The sequence below is a fragment of the Rhizomucor pusillus genome (assembly GCF_041956525.1).
Source record: "Rhizomucor pusillus strain CBS 183.67 unplaced genomic scaffold VTP01scaffold_6, whole genome shotgun sequence".
NCBI classification, from domain to species: Eukaryota; Fungi; Mucoromycota; class Mucoromycetes; order Mucorales; family Lichtheimiaceae; genus Rhizomucor; species Rhizomucor pusillus.
Genome location: NW_027192148.1, coordinates 1,198,799 through 1,219,183, shown reverse-complemented (window position 1 = coordinate 1,219,183; position 20,385 = coordinate 1,198,799). Strand labels below are relative to the sequence as shown.

General features: G+C 43.5%; 9 protein-coding genes and 1 non-coding gene across 10 annotated transcripts; 3 read left to right on the top strand and 7 right to left on the bottom strand.

The window, feature by feature from the left end:
• Positions 1–377: 377 nt before the first annotated feature.
• Positions 378–989, bottom strand: VTP01DRAFT_9412 (uncharacterized protein; the record flags this gene model as incomplete). Its single annotated transcript, XM_069388642.1, has 4 exons — positions 378–474; positions 538–632; positions 714–779; positions 852–989. The coding sequence occupies 4 exons, from the start codon at positions 987–989 to the stop codon at positions 378–380; spliced, it is 396 nt and encodes a 131-aa protein (XP_069240918.1).
• A 639-nt stretch (positions 990–1,628) lies between these two features.
• Positions 1,629–2,063, top strand: VTP01DRAFT_9411 (uncharacterized protein; the record flags this gene model as incomplete). The annotated part of the gene is made up of 1 exon (XM_069388641.1): positions 1,629–2,063. One exon carries the CDS (start codon positions 1,629–1,631, stop codon positions 2,061–2,063), a length of 435 nt encoding a protein of 144 aa, XP_069240917.1.
• Positions 2,064–2,822: 759 nt separating this feature from the next.
• VTP01DRAFT_9410 (uncharacterized protein) lies at positions 2,823–5,217 on the top strand (the record flags this gene model as incomplete). Its single annotated transcript, XM_069388640.1, has 10 exons — positions 2,823–2,879; positions 2,947–3,079; positions 3,131–3,206; positions 3,274–3,339; positions 3,427–3,545; positions 3,595–3,667; positions 3,725–3,792; positions 3,867–4,165; positions 4,253–4,639; positions 4,708–5,217. The coding sequence occupies 10 exons, from the start codon at positions 2,823–2,825 to the stop codon at positions 5,215–5,217; spliced, it is 1,788 nt and encodes a 595-aa protein (XP_069240916.1).
• A 123-nt stretch (positions 5,218–5,340) lies between these two features.
• VTP01DRAFT_9409 (uncharacterized protein) lies at positions 5,341–6,863 on the bottom strand (the record flags this gene model as incomplete). Its single annotated transcript, XM_069388638.1, has 7 exons — positions 5,341–5,466; positions 5,525–5,636; positions 5,705–6,048; positions 6,103–6,220; positions 6,278–6,494; positions 6,559–6,690; positions 6,755–6,863. The coding sequence occupies 7 exons, from the start codon at positions 6,861–6,863 to the stop codon at positions 5,341–5,343; spliced, it is 1,158 nt and encodes a 385-aa protein (XP_069240915.1).
• A 1,472-nt stretch (positions 6,864–8,335) lies between these two features.
• VTP01DRAFT_t45 lies at positions 8,336–8,407 on the bottom strand. Its single transcript has one exon. It is a non-coding gene; the product is annotated as a tRNA-Glu (tRNA).
• A 1,323-nt stretch (positions 8,408–9,730) lies between these two features.
• VTP01DRAFT_9408 (uncharacterized protein) lies at positions 9,731–10,356 on the bottom strand (the record flags this gene model as incomplete). The annotated part of the gene is made up of 2 exons (XM_069388637.1): positions 9,731–9,847; positions 9,928–10,356. The coding sequence occupies 2 exons, from the start codon at positions 10,354–10,356 to the stop codon at positions 9,731–9,733; spliced, it is 546 nt and encodes a 181-aa protein (XP_069240914.1).
• A 509-nt stretch (positions 10,357–10,865) lies between these two features.
• Positions 10,866–11,336, bottom strand: VTP01DRAFT_9407 (uncharacterized protein; the record flags this gene model as incomplete). The annotated part of the gene is made up of 2 exons (XM_069388636.1): positions 10,866–11,184; positions 11,239–11,336. The coding sequence occupies 2 exons, from the start codon at positions 11,334–11,336 to the stop codon at positions 10,866–10,868; spliced, it is 417 nt and encodes a 138-aa protein (XP_069240913.1).
• Positions 11,337–11,357: 21 nt separating this feature from the next.
• VTP01DRAFT_9406 (uncharacterized protein) lies at positions 11,358–12,148 on the bottom strand (the record flags this gene model as incomplete). Its single annotated transcript, XM_069388635.1, has 4 exons — positions 11,358–11,776; positions 11,840–11,920; positions 11,977–12,060; positions 12,118–12,148. 4 exons carry the CDS (start codon positions 12,146–12,148, stop codon positions 11,358–11,360), a joined length of 615 nt encoding a protein of 204 aa, XP_069240912.1.
• A 1,265-nt stretch (positions 12,149–13,413) lies between these two features.
• Positions 13,414–15,598, bottom strand: VTP01DRAFT_9405 (uncharacterized protein; the record flags this gene model as incomplete). The annotated part of the gene is made up of 11 exons (XM_069388634.1): positions 13,414–13,576; positions 13,634–13,665; positions 13,734–13,863; positions 13,918–14,015; positions 14,074–14,135; positions 14,194–14,273; positions 14,334–14,650; positions 14,704–15,072; positions 15,141–15,283; positions 15,346–15,454; positions 15,509–15,598. 11 exons carry the CDS (start codon positions 15,596–15,598, stop codon positions 13,414–13,416), a joined length of 1,593 nt encoding a protein of 530 aa, XP_069240911.1.
• Positions 15,599–17,299: 1,701 nt separating this feature from the next.
• VTP01DRAFT_9404 (uncharacterized protein) lies at positions 17,300–19,764 on the top strand (the record flags this gene model as incomplete). The annotated part of the gene is made up of 6 exons (XM_069388633.1): positions 17,300–17,700; positions 17,790–17,854; positions 17,919–18,389; positions 18,667–18,750; positions 18,856–19,370; positions 19,438–19,764. 6 exons carry the CDS (start codon positions 17,300–17,302, stop codon positions 19,762–19,764), a joined length of 1,863 nt encoding a protein of 620 aa, XP_069240910.1.
• Between the last annotated feature and the right edge of the window lie 621 nt (positions 19,765–20,385).

Here is a 20,385-nt window from a genome sequence, read left to right as displayed (position 1 = left end):
AAGTACCAGTGCTGTAAGTTTTTATTATACATACTGAAGGACATACAGCGGAGACAGTGGCGCGCATAGCTTGCAATTCCTGTCACCATGGAAGGACCGACTACACATAATGGTTGTGATGATAATTAAGAAACATCACGTGATGACTGCGATCAATATACATTGATCGACTCCATAACTCAAGGCTACCTCTTCTTAACATGATAGGCAAGCAACGAGCTGAGTATGATGTTATTGGATTGCTTGTGCTTGTAACGATGAAGTAGCACGAAAAGGATCTGGACCCTTTTCCAAGGTGCTGAAGGTAGAAGCGGCTTCTCAAGTCAGGGAGGATGATATCGTCCGACAGGAACGAATAGTTTTGATTTGTTCAAAGGTTATCCGTGAAATTTGTCAGCGAGAAGCATGGCACCATTCTTCTTGATTCCCGCTACGATATGCTGCGCATGACTCAGAATTCCGTCGTAATTTTTTCTGTTGTGTCATCATCATCATCTAGAACGGAGTGATCGTCTTGGAAAGTCATGGAGCACAGACCTCTCGAGCTGTATCATTTCCACAGCACGATACAATCCGCATGTTAATCGGGTGTGAAACACTTTGCGATACATCGCTGCTGTGAGGAAGATAAACTAGCCCATAAAGTTAGCACTTGTCTTTTACTTCGGTTCCTTCGTCCGAGAAATAGACCATGTCTGTTGTAAGGAAACTACAGTGTTCTCACAGGTTTCTTTATTCTGAGACGTGGCGAGTGCGATGAGAACATAGTAACTCCTTCGCTACGGGCATGACAAAACATGACGTTGGCGATGAGATTTGCCGTAATCTTGACACAACTGAGATCGTCTTACAGTGCTAAAAATTACAGCAGCAGACCATAACAAGTATGGATGAGCCAGGGGTAGAGAAAGTTTTGTTGCTTCACACGGTTCCTGAACAATCCAGACTCGGCTTATCACCCGATTTTGGAGCAGAAGAAGCAAAAACATCAGCCGTTCTTTGAGCGACGATTAGATAAACGAAGAAGCCGACAAACATACAAATTTCCTCATCTTGTAAATACTTTCATGTGTGTATTGCATGTTCTTTGGAAGGCAATAAAAAACACATGTGGAAATGCGTAGAAATTGCCCAGAACGCGCCGAGACGCCATGACCACGAACTGGTTCCTTCATTGCGTAAAAATGATGCTGTCCCTGAATTGAATTCAAAAGTACTAAAGAATGTCTGATTCCACGCGCACGAACATTTCTTTTTCTTCTTTCATCCTTTCTTCACTTTATCCTTTTCTCCCATGCCTGTTGCAAAGAAAACACACCGCGAGAAACCAAAAACCAAGCTCTTTCAGTGCACCGGCTTTGGTGACTGCCGCATGGTCTTCACCCGCAGCGAACACCTGCTTCGACATACAAGGTAACGCTTCAGGAACACTTCCCTTCCTTGGGTGCTGTTTACACTGTTCCAGTACTGACATGAACTTTTCTCTTTAGAAAACATACTGGAGAGGTAGAGACAGCTTTGGGTGGAAGGGCTCCTCGATCATTGCGATTGACACGATTTACGTTCTGTAGAAACCATTTAACTGCATTGTACCAGGATGCACTCGAAGATTCAGCCGCTTTGATAATATGATGCAGCACACGCAGACTCATCGACACCACCACAGCGTTAACAATAGCAGCAACAGCAACGATAGCGGCTCGATGCAATCCAAGTCGCGGTCGCAGCAGCGACGAAGCAGCATGTCAAAAATCAAGGACGAGGCGAGAAAGCCCGCAGCATTGTCTGTTGACACCACGTCACTGTCGCACGAAAACACGTATGGCGGGCTTGTGTCGCCCGTTTCCCTGGGCTCGCCGAAACAATGGGATGAAATGCCTGCCTCTCCGAAACGACGTTTATCCGTAGCCGATCTGTGCAACCCTCCAGAAGAATACCAAGTTAACCTTACTCCCGATGAATATGAAGCTCTGGAAGGTTTTGCTCGATTCCATGAGAATCCAATCTTTTTCGACTCGCTCAGAAATCTCGCTGCAGCTGCCTGCATCGAACATCGTATCTGAATCCAATCTCCCTCTCTCTCTGTCTCTTTCTCTCTGTGTCTCTCTCTCGCTCTCTCTCTATCCCTCTCTCTTTCTCTATTCCTTCCTCTCTCATCCTCAACATCCTGTTAATACATTGCATAGCTTATCACCCCAAGTCCTGTAAAAAGATACTCTCTCCCTCCTCTTTCGAACTACCTCCATAGCGTTTACGTATGTACATATAACGAAACAGTAAAATTGCAGTGTCTCTCTCTCTCTCTCTCTCTGTGTCTCTGACGTCTGTCTCTGATGGCTGGAATGATACTATAGCTGATATACATGTTCAGGACTCGGTATCCGAGGATAAGAAGTTAAAACCTCGAGGAATTCTGTGCCTTGCTATCTTGGTAGACTTGATGAAAGTCATATTTATGAATATGTGCCCAGATATCTATATATACAAAACCTCCATACTACCGAGTAGCCCTGTTTCAGTAGTAACTGACAGCGTCTGCCGTTGCAAATTGTTCTTGCTTGAACAAATATTAGAGTCATCATTCGTTGTAACAAAGGATGAAATCATACTCATATCATTGTATCTTATAAGGAGCGAAAGAGTGATGGATGATGATATATCGCCTCGTAAGCTTGGTGTTATGTTCATTTCGATGCATAGCAGGCAGCAGCGAAAATTTCGGTCATGCTCGTTCTCACGGCGATTACCCACGTGATTGTCTTGTAACATGTGAATTGTAACTCGTATTTATACTCGCTGTCCCCAACTGGTTTTGATGGCTAATGTCATCGCTACAATCACCTCTTCCCAAAGCTACATCGGATACGGGATTCCGTCAGGTATGGTCATTGTCCATTTTTGCTGCGTTTACCTTGAGAATATGTGTGCCCTTGACGTCTCTATTAGGAACCGTTCCAATTGAGAAATCAATATGAAGACGACACTGTATTGCAGAATATTCTTAAGAGGATTGTACCTGCATCGGTTCTCCAAGAGTTTGAACCTGATCTTTCTCGATTTGGCGAGCGCGTAGTCAACGGTATTGTAACAGTGCTAAGCAACCATGGATTGTTTCCAACAAGTATTATAGATATATTGGAATTGGGCAACGATGTCGAGACCCCTAGCAACTATCCTCGACTGGTCCAATACGATGCATGGTGCAGGTTAGTAGCTCCTTCATCTGTATTGCGTGTGAGAAGCAAATGCGTAACAGCGGATTCAATTTTTCAGACGCGTGGACAAGATTACGACCGCCCATGGATGGGAACAGTTGAACCGTGTCGCCGCCGAAGAAGGGTAAATCTTAGCCCACATCGCCGTTACATCGATATAATACGTTACTTGACTGGTTGTTTGCTAATGTACATAATGCTGTAATTTTAGATTGGTCGGCATAGCTTACGAACGAAAATACAATGAGTACTCTCGAGTGTATCAGTTTGCAAAGCAATATTTGTATTCGCCTTCGTCAGCGGTTCACTCTTGCCCTATTTCCATGTCAGGTAATTTATATTGTCAACAAGCAAAACATGTTATTAACAGGCAATTTAGACGGTGCTGCTCGTGCTCTTGAGCTGTTGGGTACTGAAGAAATGAAGAACAAGTTTTACGAACGACTCGTTAGGTATGAAAGGAAAACTCTTCGCTCCGAAAGTGAATTAATCGGATACCGTTTCTGTAGCCGTGATCCAAACCAAAACTGGACTAGTGGACAGTGGATGACCGAGAGACCAGGAGGAAGTGATGTTGGTAAGCTTAAATGCACTCAAATGCATGAACTATATCTTAAGAGCCATGCTAATACTGTACTTTGACAAAATCAGGTCGTACCGAGACAATCGCCGAGCTTATCGATGAAAAGACAAATACATGGAACGTCACCGGATTCAAATGGTTCTCCAGTGCGACTACCGCTGATATGACGATGTTGCTTGCGCGTACTGTTGATCCAAAGACGGGTAAAGTCAAGCCGGGTAGTAAAGGATTATCTTTGTACGTTGCAGAGATGCGTAACCCAGATGGCTCCCTGAACGGAGTAAGAGTACATCGACTCAAGGACAAGTTTGGTACCAAAGGCTTGCCAACAGCAGAGCTGGAACTTACCGGTATGAAGGCCCAATTGGTATGTCTGGATAACTCGTCTGATATCTTATGTCATTCATGATATCGTTGTGAGCGGCAATATTGAGAAAGGCACATCTTGAATTAGGTTGGCGATATTGGACGCGGTGTACCCTGCATCTCCTCCATCCTAAATATAACACGCGTATACGCTGCGGCTGGCGTGGCATCAGCAGTTCGACGAGCTCTCGCCATAGCAAAGGACTATGCCACTCGACGTGAAGCTTTCTCACGTCCACTCGATAAAATTCCTCTCCATATCACGACGCTAGCTCAGCTGGAATTGGTTTATCGAGCCACAGTCCAAATCACCTTTTTCGTCGTTTCATTGCTTGGTAGAACCGAGGCATTGCCTGCTTCCCAAACTAAGCAAGATAAGCAACTTTTGCGTTTCTTGACACCTATCACTAAAGCTTATGTTTGCAAAATCGGTGTTCAAGCCATTAGCGAGGCTATGGAGGCACTCGGTGGCCAGGTATGTGTTGGCAGAAATAACTACCATCACTGCTGTCATAAATTTGATATCTGACGTTTGCGCCTTAGGGATATATGGAGGAGACTGGTCTAGGTCGTGAATACCGCAATTCTCAGGTTAATACCATTTGGGAAGGTACAACGAACGTTTTAGCCATGGATGTTGTACGTGTCCTTCGCCAGACCAAAGGAGATGCATACAAGTTATTCGAAAAAGCCCTTTTGGACAAGATAGCCGTATCTTCAAAGAATGCCATGCAACTCGAGGGTGCTATTGCTCGTGTTCGTCACGCTCTAGTTAATATTCGTGTCTTCATTGAGACGCAGCTCGAAGCACCTCTGTTTGATGCAAGCGCCCGCGATATGACGTTTGCTCTTGGCCGCGTGTTGGCTGCTGTCTTACTCATAGAGCAAGCCAGCTGGGCCGTCGGTAACAGTCGTCCTGAAGCTGAGCAGGACATTGCAGTTGCTATCAAATGGACACTCGACCCTGAATTTGTCCGTGAGATTAAGGCAAAATCGGCAGCTAGCATCAGCCAAGAAGCCAAAATCGTATTTGGACCCAATGCTCGCTTGTAAAAATCAAAGGAAATGACATTTATGACTGGATTATTGTTATTATTCTGGAGATTCGCAAGGATAAGAAGGGTATTAATAAATTCTACGCGGTGAAAAGGATGGGGATAGTATGATGAAAAATATTTATCGTCGCATGGTGGCCGAACGACCTTGCATTTGGTAAAGGTTCTCCAACTCGGCTTCCATAGCCTTGATTTTCGCATGTTGCTCCTCCAAATCCTTGTTGAGACGGTCGCGTTCGCTGACCAACTATCGAAACACATTAACATGGTCTATTCTCTTCACGACGATCACAAGTCCACGGTACCTGAGCTTCCCACTGACGGAATCGACTTTCCTCTTTCTTGACTTGCTCTGTAAAAGCAAGTCTGAGCTGTTCTTCGCGTTCCTTGAACTTTGGGTTCTCGTACTTCTTGGCCCTTTACAAAATAATATTTAGGCTCGATCGTTACAGCTTCTTTTAAGTATCGAGGTGCTTGATCCTTACTTGGATTCGCCAAACTTGCGAGTTTCCATTTGTGTTTGGCGGTAGTTCTCGTAGTGGATCTCCTCCGTAGTTGAGATAAGGTCGTGCATGTGAGAGCGAATAAGCAAGTTGCGCAGTTTTTTAAAATCACAATGGTCCTCGTTCTCAACTTCCGCGATACCCCAAGAATATTGTCGACCCTTGACGCGGCGGTTGTCAGGGGTAACAACTTCCTCTGTTGATCCGATGATGGAGAATGGCATAGCGCTCATAATACTTTGATTACTTTTCGTCACGGACTCGTCCTCACTCTCGATGGGGCATGAATAGACACGGATGTTCTGAGCAGAAATCACATCGAGGATCTAAAAGCCTATGGCGTTAGTATGTCAGGATGTGGTCGGAGCGTATATACCTACATTCTGTTTGAATTTTGCAAGATCGTTCGGTGTCAGAGTATCTGCCTTTGCAATGACCGGGATTAGATTGACTCTAGAGCCAAGGTGCTTCATAATTTCGATATCCAAAGGCTTGAGACTACATTCTCTCGATCAATAATCTCCAACTGTTTTGGACCTTGCATAAGCTACTCACGTATGGCCCGTAGGGCGGATGAAATACAGACATGCATGAACACGCATATCAATCTTTCCAGCACGGGTCGGCTGTTGCTCTTGGACCATATAGCTCTCATGTTGATCATCCAAGAACTCGACAATCGGGATCCAACTATCTCTGTTGTTCACATAATCGCCAAATCCGGGTGTGTCGACTATAGTTAATTTGACCTTAAAGTTCTTTTCCTCGAGCTCTGCACGTTGTAGCTCTGTTTAGCGCCCGTTACTGCATGCATCCTTGTCATATGGTAGACCTACCTGCTTTGGTAATCTCAATTTCCACCGTCTTGTCGATCTGCTTCGCGTGTCGCTTTTCCAGCTTCTTGGGGTCCTTGATGGTCGTCGTGAACAAGGTGTTTACAAAGGTTGTCTTACCAACGCCCGACTCGCCTGCAACTCTGCATATGAGATACCTATTGCTGCTTCGCAAGGACGTCGTCAAGTCTTAATTTACCGCAAACCATCACCGTAAAGTTCACGCCGCGCTTGGATACTATTTTGTGGCGTTGGTTAGGCAAGTGAGCGATGCCAACGCCGTCTCCTACGACTGCTGAGGGTGCCATGTATAAAGAAGTGAAATGTATGAAAGAAAGAGAGAAAAGGGGTTTTATTCGAGCTGCACATCCTCTGAACCGTTTTTGGCGGCCGGGTCCGCCCAGTGTAACAGTGCTAATTGCCGGTTTGGCGTCCAACCTCATGTCGGCATACAATTTTGGTGCATGCACACGTCCCAGAACTCAGCCTACGAGCGAACTATACCCCTCGATTAATATGCTTCCTATCACTGCTTTTAGATCGACTCCAACAACGGATGGATTGTCCAATACATGTCATACTAGGTGTGCTTTATTTGCGAATTGAATGATCCTCAAGGCAATGAGATATGACAACCCTGCAACTAATACGAGGATATTGCTTCTAACTTGAGCTTATTCTGTTCACTGCATATAAAGGACTGCTTGAGTAGTCGAAGTTCTGTTATGGATTCCAGGATCTAGCTTTCAATAGCCTACTTTAAATTGAGGTATTTTTTTAAGTAGGATTATAATTTATAGCCAAGGCTGCTGGCGTTGTTTCCTTGACATCGTCTTGCCATTCTTTATCCTTCCAGCTATCGGACCGTTTATACCAACAGATTGCATGATGTTATAGGTCGCTTCGTTCAAGCTGAGCATGATCATCGCTGCCATGAACAGGGAAAAAATGGACTACAATTGAAAAAATATATACCTTGCATGAGAACAGTATAAAACAACGAATCCATCGAGAAGAACGATAGCACCGCAATAGGCTATATACCATTACGGTGGTAATAAATATAAAGGTAGCTATCAATTGGTGCTGAAGTCTTGAACATGGAAAATTTATTCATTCAGGTACTAATAGTCTTCAGTATATTGATAGTCCTAGTCGCAGATGTTTGAAGTCATACTGTGATTCAATACGTGAATGGATATTACACAGTCTACAAACAAGATGACGGTGTTATATCTCAGTTGATAAGTTGAAGCGAATTATCTGAGACATTTCCGGTTTATGCTTCGCTGAAGTCTATTATTATATCTAAATGAAAAAGATCTGTATGAAATGTATGAGGGAAATAAGTTACTAGTCATACCTCGAGCAATTTTGGGTGCAATTGAAAAGATGCGTTATAGTTCACCATTAGAGTTGATGCTGTTGATAATCATTATTGCCAGCACCGAAAATCTTCCCGCAGAATCTAGGTGCTATAATTCCACTGATATTGTGTTCCTCCTCAACAACTAAATATTTCTATTGGAACCCACGACATGCTGCCGTTTCTCGCTTGGTTATGGCTCTGTAAAATATGGACCAGCAAAGCATCAATTCTCAAAACAGTACTCGGAGTTCGAATAGCAGATGCGGAGTCCAAAAGGAAAGCAAATCGACTCATATGGCTCCTTTCCACATCACAAAACCCTGAAATTCGCTTCTACTCGTCCCAGGTGCAAAATGGCAGCTTTCCAACCTCAAAACAACATTCAACAACGTCAAAAAAGTGTAAAAAGCTTTCCCCCACCGGGAATTGAACCCGGGCCACCGGTGTGAGAGACCGGGATCCTAGCCACTAGACCATAGAGGATTCACTGCAGTTGACTGTCTGAAAATAACAATTTGACAAATTTTTCTCGACTCTGATTGGCTGGCTGAGATTCATACCTGGGGACCAGTAAGCATGCTACTGTCCATGCTAATGTTCATTCCTACGTTCGTGCCAATTTGCTAATCTCGCAAATCTCGTTAAGGATTATTTGGACGACCATTCCTGTTTTACAGTTTCCAAATGCTGTAGGACGCTTTTCGTATCGTCTGGCTGGGCATCTTCGTGCTAGACGACGATTGCTCGGATACGGATTCCCGCTAACTGGTTTGCATTGCAACGAAGGATGCACTCTAGTTTTTCTCTAAGTACTGGCTTGAAAATCTTCACTTTGTCTTGGTCACTCCTATCATCGTCTTACGCTGCTTTGACCGCCGCTTTCCTCATGCAAATGTCTGCAAATTCTAACATCTTCAATTTACATAACAACGGACTTGAAGACCTGCACTAGCACTATCAAAATGTACTGCTCAAGGACTGCCTCTGAGAGCTAATAACGGAATGAAGAACTACGCCTCCTTATGAGCAAAATATATATACATCGATCGATGGACCTATCGACGAAAGTTTTGATCCATTGAACTCCATGATCATATGTACAGAGTACAACGATCCACGAGCACTGATATACAATGCTCATCAACAAGGTTGTCATCCTATCTTCAGAAAACACGGGCTTCTCGCTTTCAAGACACAATACGATAGAAAGAAGCTGAAGATACTTTTACCAATAATCACTCGATGTGCCAAAGTTTTACGACTTTTTACCATTTTCAACAATGTACACTTGGAAGAAAGCAACACATAACATATCACGTTCTCGCTATCAGTCATGAATGAGATATCCAGGGAATCTTTTTTTTTGTTATTATGGATTACAAGGTACTTTGAGTAGTACAGCGATAATTGCACAGGAGAGGTGAGCTACGGAGGATGCTACGTATCAGATCTTGTGAACCTTTTCGGTATTTGTTGGGCTATACACAATTCATCCATTGTGCAATCGTGTGTTAATTTATAGGAAAAGTAGCAGTAGAAAAAATGGGTCAAAAGATATCCAGTGAGGCTGAATCAAAGCTTTATTACGATTGCAATGGCTCCATATTTATACTCGAACTCTAAGTGTGCCACACGCAATGTAAGTTACTAATCCCGCTCTCGGCAGTGTCACCATAGATTGGAATTCCTTTATACTGAGTCCTAATGACTAGAATGTTATAGCGAGGGATCATGTACGTGGGTGCGACTAGTGATTGTCACTAGCGGATACGACATCCATAATAATGCGGAAGTTCAGGACCGCTGCTAAATCACGGTTCCATACGCAATGCTTTCCTTGAAGACAAATTGCATTGGTACATCTAAATACTGTACGTATTCAGTATAAATAGCTACATTGAATATTTGCAAAGTAAAATCTGCCTAAGCAACCCGTGACATCTTTTCGCGTCTGTAAGTTCTGGGATTCCGAACTTCCTTGAATTTCTCCAGCGCATGATTACAGTTACGGCATATGCTAAGGTTTTAAATTCATCGAGCAGATAAACCTCGAATCCTTTCTTTTTTAAAAGCCGGAGGAGGCCAATCACATGGAATTTTGCCATCATTGACCAGTCTCCAATTACGAGAACCAGATCTTGTCCAAACTTGCTCCGTAGATACTTCGCCAAACGATCATCGGCACGCTGTCGATGCAGGTAACGACGGAAACGTAGCTTGCGGAATATCAGCATCTGATAGTGTGATGATAATGTTGGTGCCACGTCAGACCTAGCCTTGAGATAGGCCTTGAATTTTTCGAGATCGACAGTTTTGGAACAGTGCTTAGATAGAGCGCTTTTGCAAATTTTTGACATCGTTTGGTTTGATGTGTTCTGTAAGTTTGCGCTACTGCGCGGTTTTCGAGTCTTGCACCTTTTGATTCCTTGCATATCGGTATGTGTTTGGCTTTTCTGTGTTGCTGTTTTGATGCATGCAGTAAAGTATATCCCTTCGTCCCGGATCGATAAAAACGGTGTTCGGATGTACACTCTTGAAGTATTCGCATCCAAATCTTGTATATACTTGAAGTCACCCTTTTTATCCTTGACCTTCTTTGGTTTACGGCCGAATCCTGAGGCAAAATTTTGCTTGCAACTGGAAACGCCATAGCCGTTCGTATTTATAGTGCCCTTGAACGCAAGGGATTTGTCGACACCTTGGTCTTAAATGCGTTTGACTCGAGGTTGACAACTTGCTTCCAAATATCAAGATCAAATTTTCGTATTGTCGTATTTATGGATTGATCAGTGTTCAAAAATGATGGAGGTGGTACAGCAATTAGAACTCCCTCTTATCACAATCATTTACTGGTAGACTTAATTCTTTGCTTCTTATTCCATTAAAAGCACCTACCCAAAATCTCACAGTATTTTACTGTTCCACCTCCCTGCCAAATCCTTCACGTATCGATCTGCATATGGAAAGGAATCCAAGTTGTTCGTAGCGGCAATGACTGGAATGTCTTGATATCATTTGCTTCGCAGAATTTGGCCATTAGGACGTATGCATAGATATGGTTCTCTGATCTTGATTTTGAATCATAGTATATGGAATCCTCCTCGAACGTATATCCGGATGGATACGAGTTGATCAAGCCGGTGTAAAAGCTCAGGACTTCGTTGTTATACTTGTCGTCTGGAAAATCCAGAGGCTTTCCTGAAGCTATTGCAAGTTTCTGCTCACGGGCAGGCTTGATGACTTGCTCATAAATCGCTAATCTAATTTCTTTTTAGTTTTTGTTCTGCTTTCTCAAATCATCGGTGATGCTGTGCTTGTTCTCCTTTACTTTCAGCAATGAATTGATAACATATCGCAAGCGATTTGCAACGCAGTTCTTGACGCTGTTCAAGTAGGCTGTCTTAATTCTCATGCCTTCGTATCGAGAAATCTGTTAGGCATTGTCAAAGATTTCGGGTTTGAAGCCGGAGGAGGTCAGGTAGTCCTTGAAATGTCTCTCGATGAGATCTCGATACCGCTTCGTATTTTTGTTGTGTGCACGCTTCTCGAAACGACGAGTTAATGACAGCCAAAGCTCTGAGAAGAAGTCGACATTGAGTAAGTCCTCCAAAGGGAACTGTGAAGGCATGTTCTCGTTTATCTCGCTGATGAACATAAACTTTGCAAAGCTGTAAGCGTGCGTGGTGATGTTGTGGACTTTAACGACGAGCTTCTCCAAGGTGTCTTGATACTGGTTTTTCCGCCCTATTCCTCTGACAGAAGGCTTCACGCTGAGTATGCGTTTGTTCACTTTCTTAGAAGTTTTCGCGGAAGCGGAGCTGCTCTGGTTTGCGCACTCCTTTGCATCATCGTCTACCGTACTTGACGCGTAAGAATCGGTAAAATGAAAGATGATGGTAATTCTGCGCTACATACCCGCAGTTTTGTTCGTCATTATATTCGGTTTCGTCTTGCTTCGTTTTGTACTCTTGTATTTATCTGCGGATATAGCAGCAGCTACGAGCTGTGGGTACATTGAATGATCCCATAATAATAGTTGTCTCATGTTTTACCAGCTTCATCTTGAACTCTTCTTTTTCGCATGATGATCGGTTCTTGGAAACCATCATCATCGCTTTCCGCATCCGGGATACCCTCTACAGCGCATTATTAGTCAGAGAATTAAATTATAGCGTAAAGCAATATGAATTTACTTGTAGCATTTTGTTTGCCTTTACGGTCCATTTTGTTTTGCAAAGAGGAAAGAAAGGATGGCGTGGCCAGTTTGACAGCCCCGACCTTTTTCTCTTTGATTTTCACGAAGTCTATCAATTTTAATCTGCTCGCCGAAGATGCTGAAAGTACGTTGCGCTTGATTATATTCCGGCGATACAAAGCTGCCAATCCATAATATAATATAGCACTCATAGAGACATATTTAGCAAACCGAGGTCCATTTGCCCTCGATTACTATTTATGCGCAATGTGTATGCATTTTAGAAGCTCACGATGACCACTGCTTGCTCATAAATAGCCTAACTTACTGCTCACGTGTGTTTTGCCTGCGCCATTAACGACCATCATGAAGTATCGCTGAATAACTTGTGGCAAAGACCGATTCCAAAAAGGAGAAGTCTTCAAATAAAAAGGCATCATTTCAGCGCATGTCTGGGTAGTACATCGTGTCTCAAAAGTCTATTGAGTTTTTGAATTGCGTCAATAACGACGCAGATACTTCCTTTTTTAACAATTATGGGACGTACAAAGATAATTTCAACACCTCTTCCTATATCTCTGGAGTCTTTTTTTTATCAAAAAAGCCTACCATGTAGATTGAAATGATGGAGCTTATTCTCGGCGCTGAGAGATACTATTGACAAACTTAGAGCATAGATTGAGGTTTGCTCTCAGCTGTTGAAGGAGCCCAGGATTCTCAGAAGTCGAAACAGACTTATCGAGGATTGGCTGCAAAATGTCAGAAAATAAATAGCCATGGTATCGTCAGAGAACTCGAAGCTTTAGTCTCCTGGGTCTTATTGTTATTCTCAAGGCTTCAATTTGGATTTATCCAAATGTCTTAGTACAGAATAACGAACACATACACGTTGGTGGGGTCCTTTGGATGGTTGTAGTCTACTGGATCGTCGCACGTGATCCATTCTTCCGCAGTGATTACAGCGTTGTGGCATTTTCTTAGCAATTTCTTAGAAAAAAACCGGTACAGATTATGCAGCTGAACATCAGCTTAGAAACTCCTGGGAAACGTCAATGTCTCTTGATATTTTGGATTTTAGTTGCAAAGAAGGAAGGCGTTTTTAAAAGAGGAAGTCGTACAAAACGTTATTTCTTTATTAGAAGTCTGTTGCAATGTCCACAGGGCATATATCTAAGTAAACGAAGATGTAAAGAAATGAAGAAGTGAAGAAGGAAAAAAAAGACGCAACGTATAAATAAAGGAATGGGCAAAGTTACCCCTCACAAATATGGTAACTTTGTCATTCTATTATAGACTATACATGTTCAGCGTCGTATAACATTTGAGTAGACCTTATGCCATATTGCCGTCCTAGACCAGGAACGGCGTAGGACATGATACCAAGATCGAAATAATGTGCTTTAGAGCTTAGAAGCTCAACACGACGGGAAAGTTCATGTAGTTGTTCAGGAGTTGGTCTTGAAAATTGTCATGTAAGTTGCTGCAACGGCCACTGCTATATGGAACATACTTACTCTGCAGGAGGAAGATCTGGGAAAAATCCTTTCTTTAAGATATACATGTTAATCGGGTCTATGAAAGCTTTCCATGCTGCAAAAATTATACTGAACTTACTGACTCGATTCCGTACAGATGGACCGGTAACTTGGTACCTTCACAATCCTCGACGAGGAACATGGCTTCGTATGAATATTCTTTTAAAGGCAAATGGCAACAGTCGCAGTTTTCAGTCTCTAACGCAAAGCTACAGACCAACCATAAGAACAAATTTACGATGCATAATATTTAAATTACATACGTCTTGTCACATGAAGCACACCATTTTCTGGTCCAATCTTCTATATTTTTAGGTTTATACGCAGTAACAAATGTGCGCACCTTGTACTTTTTGCAAAGCTATAACAATAGAGTTAGGATAGCAAAAACGTCGAGCTAATATAGTAAGAAAACTTACATCCTTGTCTTGTAGTATTACTTGGTTGGTGACAAGAGTCTTGGGGATATCTCCAAACGTTCCTGCATAGTCCTGAGTCCAAAAAATGCAAAGGCTACAATAAGTGTGAAACCAACTTACGTCCTCGGAATGGATCTGAATCAATTGAAGCATGTACCACTTTATCCGGCATTTTCCTTCGCCAATACTCTTCTTTACGCCTGTGAGTTTCGGTTTGAGTACATATTTTCAAATGCGTTTGGTTATGCAACGACGCTTACTTTTCAATTTCTTGCACTGACGGATGATCCAGATCATATTTATGTATGTTTACCGTATGCTTCGCGCGATCGCCATGCAGACTGAGTTCGTACATGCCTAGCTTGCTGATTTTCAACTTTGCATTGCGCAAAAAGACATAATCTCCAAACTGTATATCAGGACAGTAATTAGCATTCTCGTCCCAAAGGGTTGCTTGTAACAGCAATTCCGGTTCGATGGTTCGCTGAGCGTCGTAGCCATCCATCGGTTTTGGGTTGGGTGTGAAGTCTGTCAGAGTCATCTCTACTCTGTTTCTTTTGAAGACGTTTGTCACAACCTACTTCAGTTAATTAGTATATGGCACGGTCAAATGTTTCCCTGTTTGCTTACCATTCCTAGATAATCGACAAATTTGACATCATCTGAAAATTCTTCCGTTCGTAATGTTCGCTTCTTTGTATTTGCTTTCTTTTCGGGAACTGGTGAAATTGCATCTGAAGATGCACTGCGCTTCATTGGAGTTTGGCTTTGGGTTGCTGGCGTCGCGAGGTGAGGGAGAAAAGGTTCATCGTCTTTGGTTCGAAGTTCTTTCACCCATGCCTGCAGGATACGCGCAACAGCCCAATCTGTTGGCGTGAATTGGACCATTCTTTCAGTTTTCGGGCGAACGCTGAGATCATCCACTTTCAAGACACTCCACTGTGCAAATTTATCATTGCTCTGTACGACGGCTTGTAATCTCGAAACTACTTGGTTAACCTGTATCTTATATAAGCAGGTGGTTCCTTGGGATTTGAAAGTTTATATATCCCCATTCGAAGCTTTACCGCAAAATTTCTGCCAATAAAGATATCGCCTGGTGCCATTTCCTCGAATGCCCTTGCGGAAACATTAAACAAATTCGCCCGTAAATCTGATCGTTCGTCGAGACCCACGGATGGATCCATGATACCGATCGTCGTGTAATAATCTTTCCATTATGTATCGTTTTAGTCTCAATGCGACGTTATATACTTTTCGTCACAGCTTTACCTCCTCGACCCTGTCGCGCTCGATTCAACGGTTTGTGCGTTCGAATCACACCGTACACATTGCATCGACCAGTTCTCGGGATTTCGCTAAGAGGTACTACTCCTTCCGCCTGTTACAAGTGCAATTAGTGACACAGTCGTGCACGAGCTGCTGAATGGGTCACCTTGAGTTTGTCAATGACCGGATCTGTCATTCCTGAACAGTAAAAGCTGAGGTACGTAGATGCAAGGTCCGCGCCTGCTAAATTCGACATAAAATGCCCTCGATTTTTTTTATGTCAAGCAATAGTTACCGTTATAAGCTATCTCTTATAAGAGCCTAGTTTTCATACACATTATCTATATGCTTATATGCCTTGGATACTTGACTCCAGCAGTTGTCATCAATCAATGACGGAGCGGAGCTGTGATCAACAATGCAGTGGAAGAAATACGCGATCAAAGTATGGATTAATGGATATTTAAATATTCAATGATAGTTGCATGCAAAACGGAAGCGCGTGCCGATTCTCAAAACGCTAGACCCAGTTCCAAGTATCGTGTCTCGCTTTATCTGGTTGGCTAGAATGTACACTTTTTCCCAAAAGTAATGTCGCATTTTGTGAAATTTTATAATACATTTATACACCAAAACGACAAATTGCAGCGATATTAGTTTTTGGAAAATGTGTATAAGCGTTTTACATGCATAAATAACACGTTAAAGGCAAAGTTGTATAAGCATATCAGTTATCACAAACTCAAGACATAACTGGGCAAAGAGCATATTACAGCCAAGTATTTACGACATAGCTTGGTTTGTCTAAAGTTGTTACAGGACACGATATCAAATAATACGTATGAAGGTAATCAAGAGGAAGAACGAGATGGACCCAAGTGACTGTGTCAAAACTTTACGTCATAGCGTGTTGGAAAACCTGGTGCGCGTTGAAAGGGGTAGGCCCGGTGTTTTCTCTTGCTTTAGCTACTTGGGCGGATGAATGCGATTAAAAGCAGACAAGCTGACGGTGCAACAAGTCAGCGGTGTAACATTGAAACGGTCAAGGAAATCAAGAGGAATGCTCTGTCATCGACGATCACGAGAAATAGCTCAACAACCTTATTCATAATACAACTGGCTTTGCAGCGCGAGGACGGGGCAAGTGGAGGGGAGGAAGAGAACGTATGAATCGATATACTCCATTTTGGGAAACGATGTGATCGCCCGATGGGCTGAAAAAGTGCGATCTTGAAAATTGCGCATTTTTAGCGGTGTTTCAACTCCCCCGCCCAAGCAGGAGGGGAAGAAAGAATGCTGCCGTTAGGGCCGTCTTCGCAAGGAAAGAAAGGGTGCAAGGTAAATAAGATTTATTGATCAGAGCTTGTATGAAATATACATCTGCTCATATGCTACGGTGCACTGAAACAAAGAGAGGAATGTTAGTACCGCCCCAATAGGCATGTGCTGTGGGGACACACCGGGTTGAAGAACGAGGCAAAATTCTGTAATGGCAAATCTGGTCTCATTGTGTTCCTGACACAAAAGTTGCTCCTACTGTCGAGCTTCCATAGATAAAGGAATGGTTTGCTGCAAGCAAGAGCAGTTTATCAGCAGACCCAATAGGCTGGGAAGGGAGATCGTGAAAGGCACGGTGCTAAAATAGCGGCCCTCGAATTGGGGCGCCCAAATTTCCGCATTTTCGTTTTTTTGGAAAATAAGGCGATTTTCGTTTCTCTCACCACCTCTTTCTTTTGCTTTTCTCCCACTTTCCACGGCCTCTTATCGAAGCACTTTTTCTATTGCCTTCCCCAAATTTTACCTGCGTGGAAACAAAGCGAAAAACCAATCTTATACAGCATCTGTATGTGCTTGGTATCAGCCTAACCGCATTTTTTGATTGGCTCATACGACCGGCTATGACCAGCTCGGTTTTTACTTTTCTGTATACTACTGGAATAAAAATACAATAAGCGATATGACAAATTCAAACCGTGGCAATACATCTAAATCTAATCGAGGCCGACTGACTACAACCACACCCAACAGCAGGAAACGATCCTTATCGTCTTCAAACTCGTCTTCCAGCAATTCATCGCCTACAAATTTTTCGGGACAAAGCACTTCGGACTCGGGCTTACCAATTTCGTCAGTCCAATCGCGCAGCTTGGGCAGCCGAAAGAAGCGTCAGAATACCGGCATAACGGAAAATACCCTTCCTCTGACAACTAGCGACGACGATGCTGCTGCTGCTCCAACCGAAGCTGCTGCTATGAATTTGATGTCTCCTTCATCATTGTCCTTGCAGTCACCTACCGAGCTACCGCAGAAACTCGTCGCTCACCGGAACGTCCCAGCTTTCCTGAACAAACTGTACAGGTGGGTAGACAAAGGAAAAGAGGGCAGGTGTGGATAGGGGTTTTGCGAGATTCCCTAAAGAAAGAACTAAACTGTGGACAATCCAATAGCATGGTGGAGGATCCAACAACGACTGACTTTATTCGTTGGTCAGACGATGGCACCTCATTCATTGGTAAATAGACAAACAATCACACCGTTTTAGTAAACCCTCTGACACACTGCTCTGTTTTTGTTAGTCGAACGACATGAAGAATTTGCAAAAACAGTGCTGCCTCGCTTCTACAAGCACAACACTTTTGCATCTTTCGTGCGCCAGCTCAATATGTACGATTTTCACAAAGTTCCACATCTTCAACAGGGTGTCTTGATAAGCGACTCCAAACACGAAATATGGGAGTTTAGTAACCCTCATTTCCAGCGAGGCAGGCCTGATATGTTGGTGCTCGTTACCCGCAAGCGCAACCGCGACCGCAAAGAAGATACCGAGAATGTGAGCTTGTCCAGCATTGTAAAAGACATCACAGCCATCCGCAAGCACCAATCGACCATCAGCGCCGACCTTCGCAACTTGCATCGTGACAACGAGATCCTTTGGGAAGAGACACTGACCGCACGTGAAAAATATCAACGGCATCAAGAAGTGATGGGCAAGATTTTGCAGTTTTTGACTACTGTCTTTTCGAATGATCGATCACAGTTATCTCAGAGTAAGCATGAATCTATAATGGCTGGTGAAAGCATTGAATGTGGCAGTCTGGGCAATGATCAATCGGCTATCGACAAGTCTTCAACTTCACCAGGTAAACACCTCCGTTCAACCATCGACCCTTCCATACTCGCTTCTTCTTTATTTCAAGTCGTCCCTTCACTTTACGATACCACCGATGCAATTGATCAGACCGAAGGAGACGAAAGACTTGCTCATTGTTTTGCGGGTCACTTGCTCAGTTGTCCCTTTACCGTTGCTAATCATTTTTTCTATAGTTGTCGGTAATGTGCCAAGAAACCTCATTGAAGAAGCCGCATCTCTTGCCGGGATGGTCCCAAGCAACGAGAACTCAAAGACGGGTAAGTATAACTTGTTACCCAGGATGGAGCTCCTGGAAACTCTACTGTCAGCATCAAGATTATACTCAAGTCTGCCACCACGCTCGGCGTCCTCCCCAAATCCAGGTTCTAACACTAGTCAAGAGTACGATAGCTATTCTATCCAGCAACCTCCGGGCTTTGCAAATGCTAGCAACCCTACTGAGATCCCAAGAGATATTCAGGGCTATTCAGAAACTCTCGACATGGCAACACGTTCAGTACAATCTATCTCGCAGGACATTGACGACTTGCAGTTGAACGTCGAAGCGCTTGCCAGCGATCTTGGTATCCATCCTGAGCAATTCACCAGCGACTTTACGACCACGCATCTCGATCAGTTTGAAAACGAGCACAGATTGATGATTTCTTCGGCTACACAGTACGATAAGAACAAACTGTTTGAACTCGCGGGCGATCCAATGGTCAAAAATTACTACAGCAGCGAGCATGTTTCCAGCAAATCTCCTGCGGCAACAAGCAGCAGCAGCAGCAGCAGCAGCGCAACTTTTGAGCCTGTACCTGCTGTGATGCTTCCGCAGCAACAGCAAGCACCGGCACCAACGCCAGAAGTCAGCAACATGTATGGACCTGCGACGATGGTGAGCAATTGATAATCATTCTGTAAGAAGAACGTTTATGCTGAATATGCATTATCTATCTATTTAGGATCCTTCCTTGTATAGCTCTTCTGTAGACCCGTTGAGACAATCTAACTTGGCCGACAATGGTGTCGCCGCATATCCAGCAAATAACAACCCATCTGCAGCTACAACTAGTGCTATCCCCATTCCCGTTCCTGTACCTTTCCCTCTCGTTAGCCCCAGCCCTACATCCCTTCGTGCTCCCAACACCACCAACCTTCCTTCTCAATCCGACTATCACGCCGCACTTTTGGCGCAGCAGCATCAACAAGGTTTCAGTAGAATGAACGAGAATGGACGCACAGAACATCCAAAATCGCAAAAGGACCAGCGTAACTCATCAAAGTCCTAAATCGATGACTGTCGACAAGACAGGAACAGAGTTGACTATGCCTTTATATCTTTCTTTTGCCTTACATTGATATGTATGCTTTTTAGACTCTATCCTTCTATCCTTCTATAGTTATGGCAAAATGATTTACATATAATTTTCCATATCCCGCGTGCGTGCCTATGACCCAGTATATTAAAGAGGCAATCCTTTATTTCATGCAGAGACGCCCTTGTGCTTGCAGACAGCCGGATGAATTGCGCATCGCCCTGTCTGAAGGCATTGATTGGTGCACTGATACCAGTGGCAAAATATTGCTTCCTATAAGTTCTACGATGATGCCATACTCCTGCATTGTCGTCCGGTATATTGGCGACATCGTGTACTGACCCATGGACCTAGCAGCGATGACTTCCTAGTGCTCGCATCCTATAGTCCATGGAAGCATAAAAGTAACGCTTTGAAAGGGAAGAAACAGTACTTGCCAAGTCAATCGCTTTGGTGCCGAGGTAGAGGGATATTAGTATACAATATCGCTTTCCAGCACGCGGCCTATAGCTGCCAAAAACTGCAGGTTTCGTAGTAGTTGGGATAGTAGCAGCAGTGCGACGTAAGCAGGCGAAAGAGAGTGGTGCAAGATCT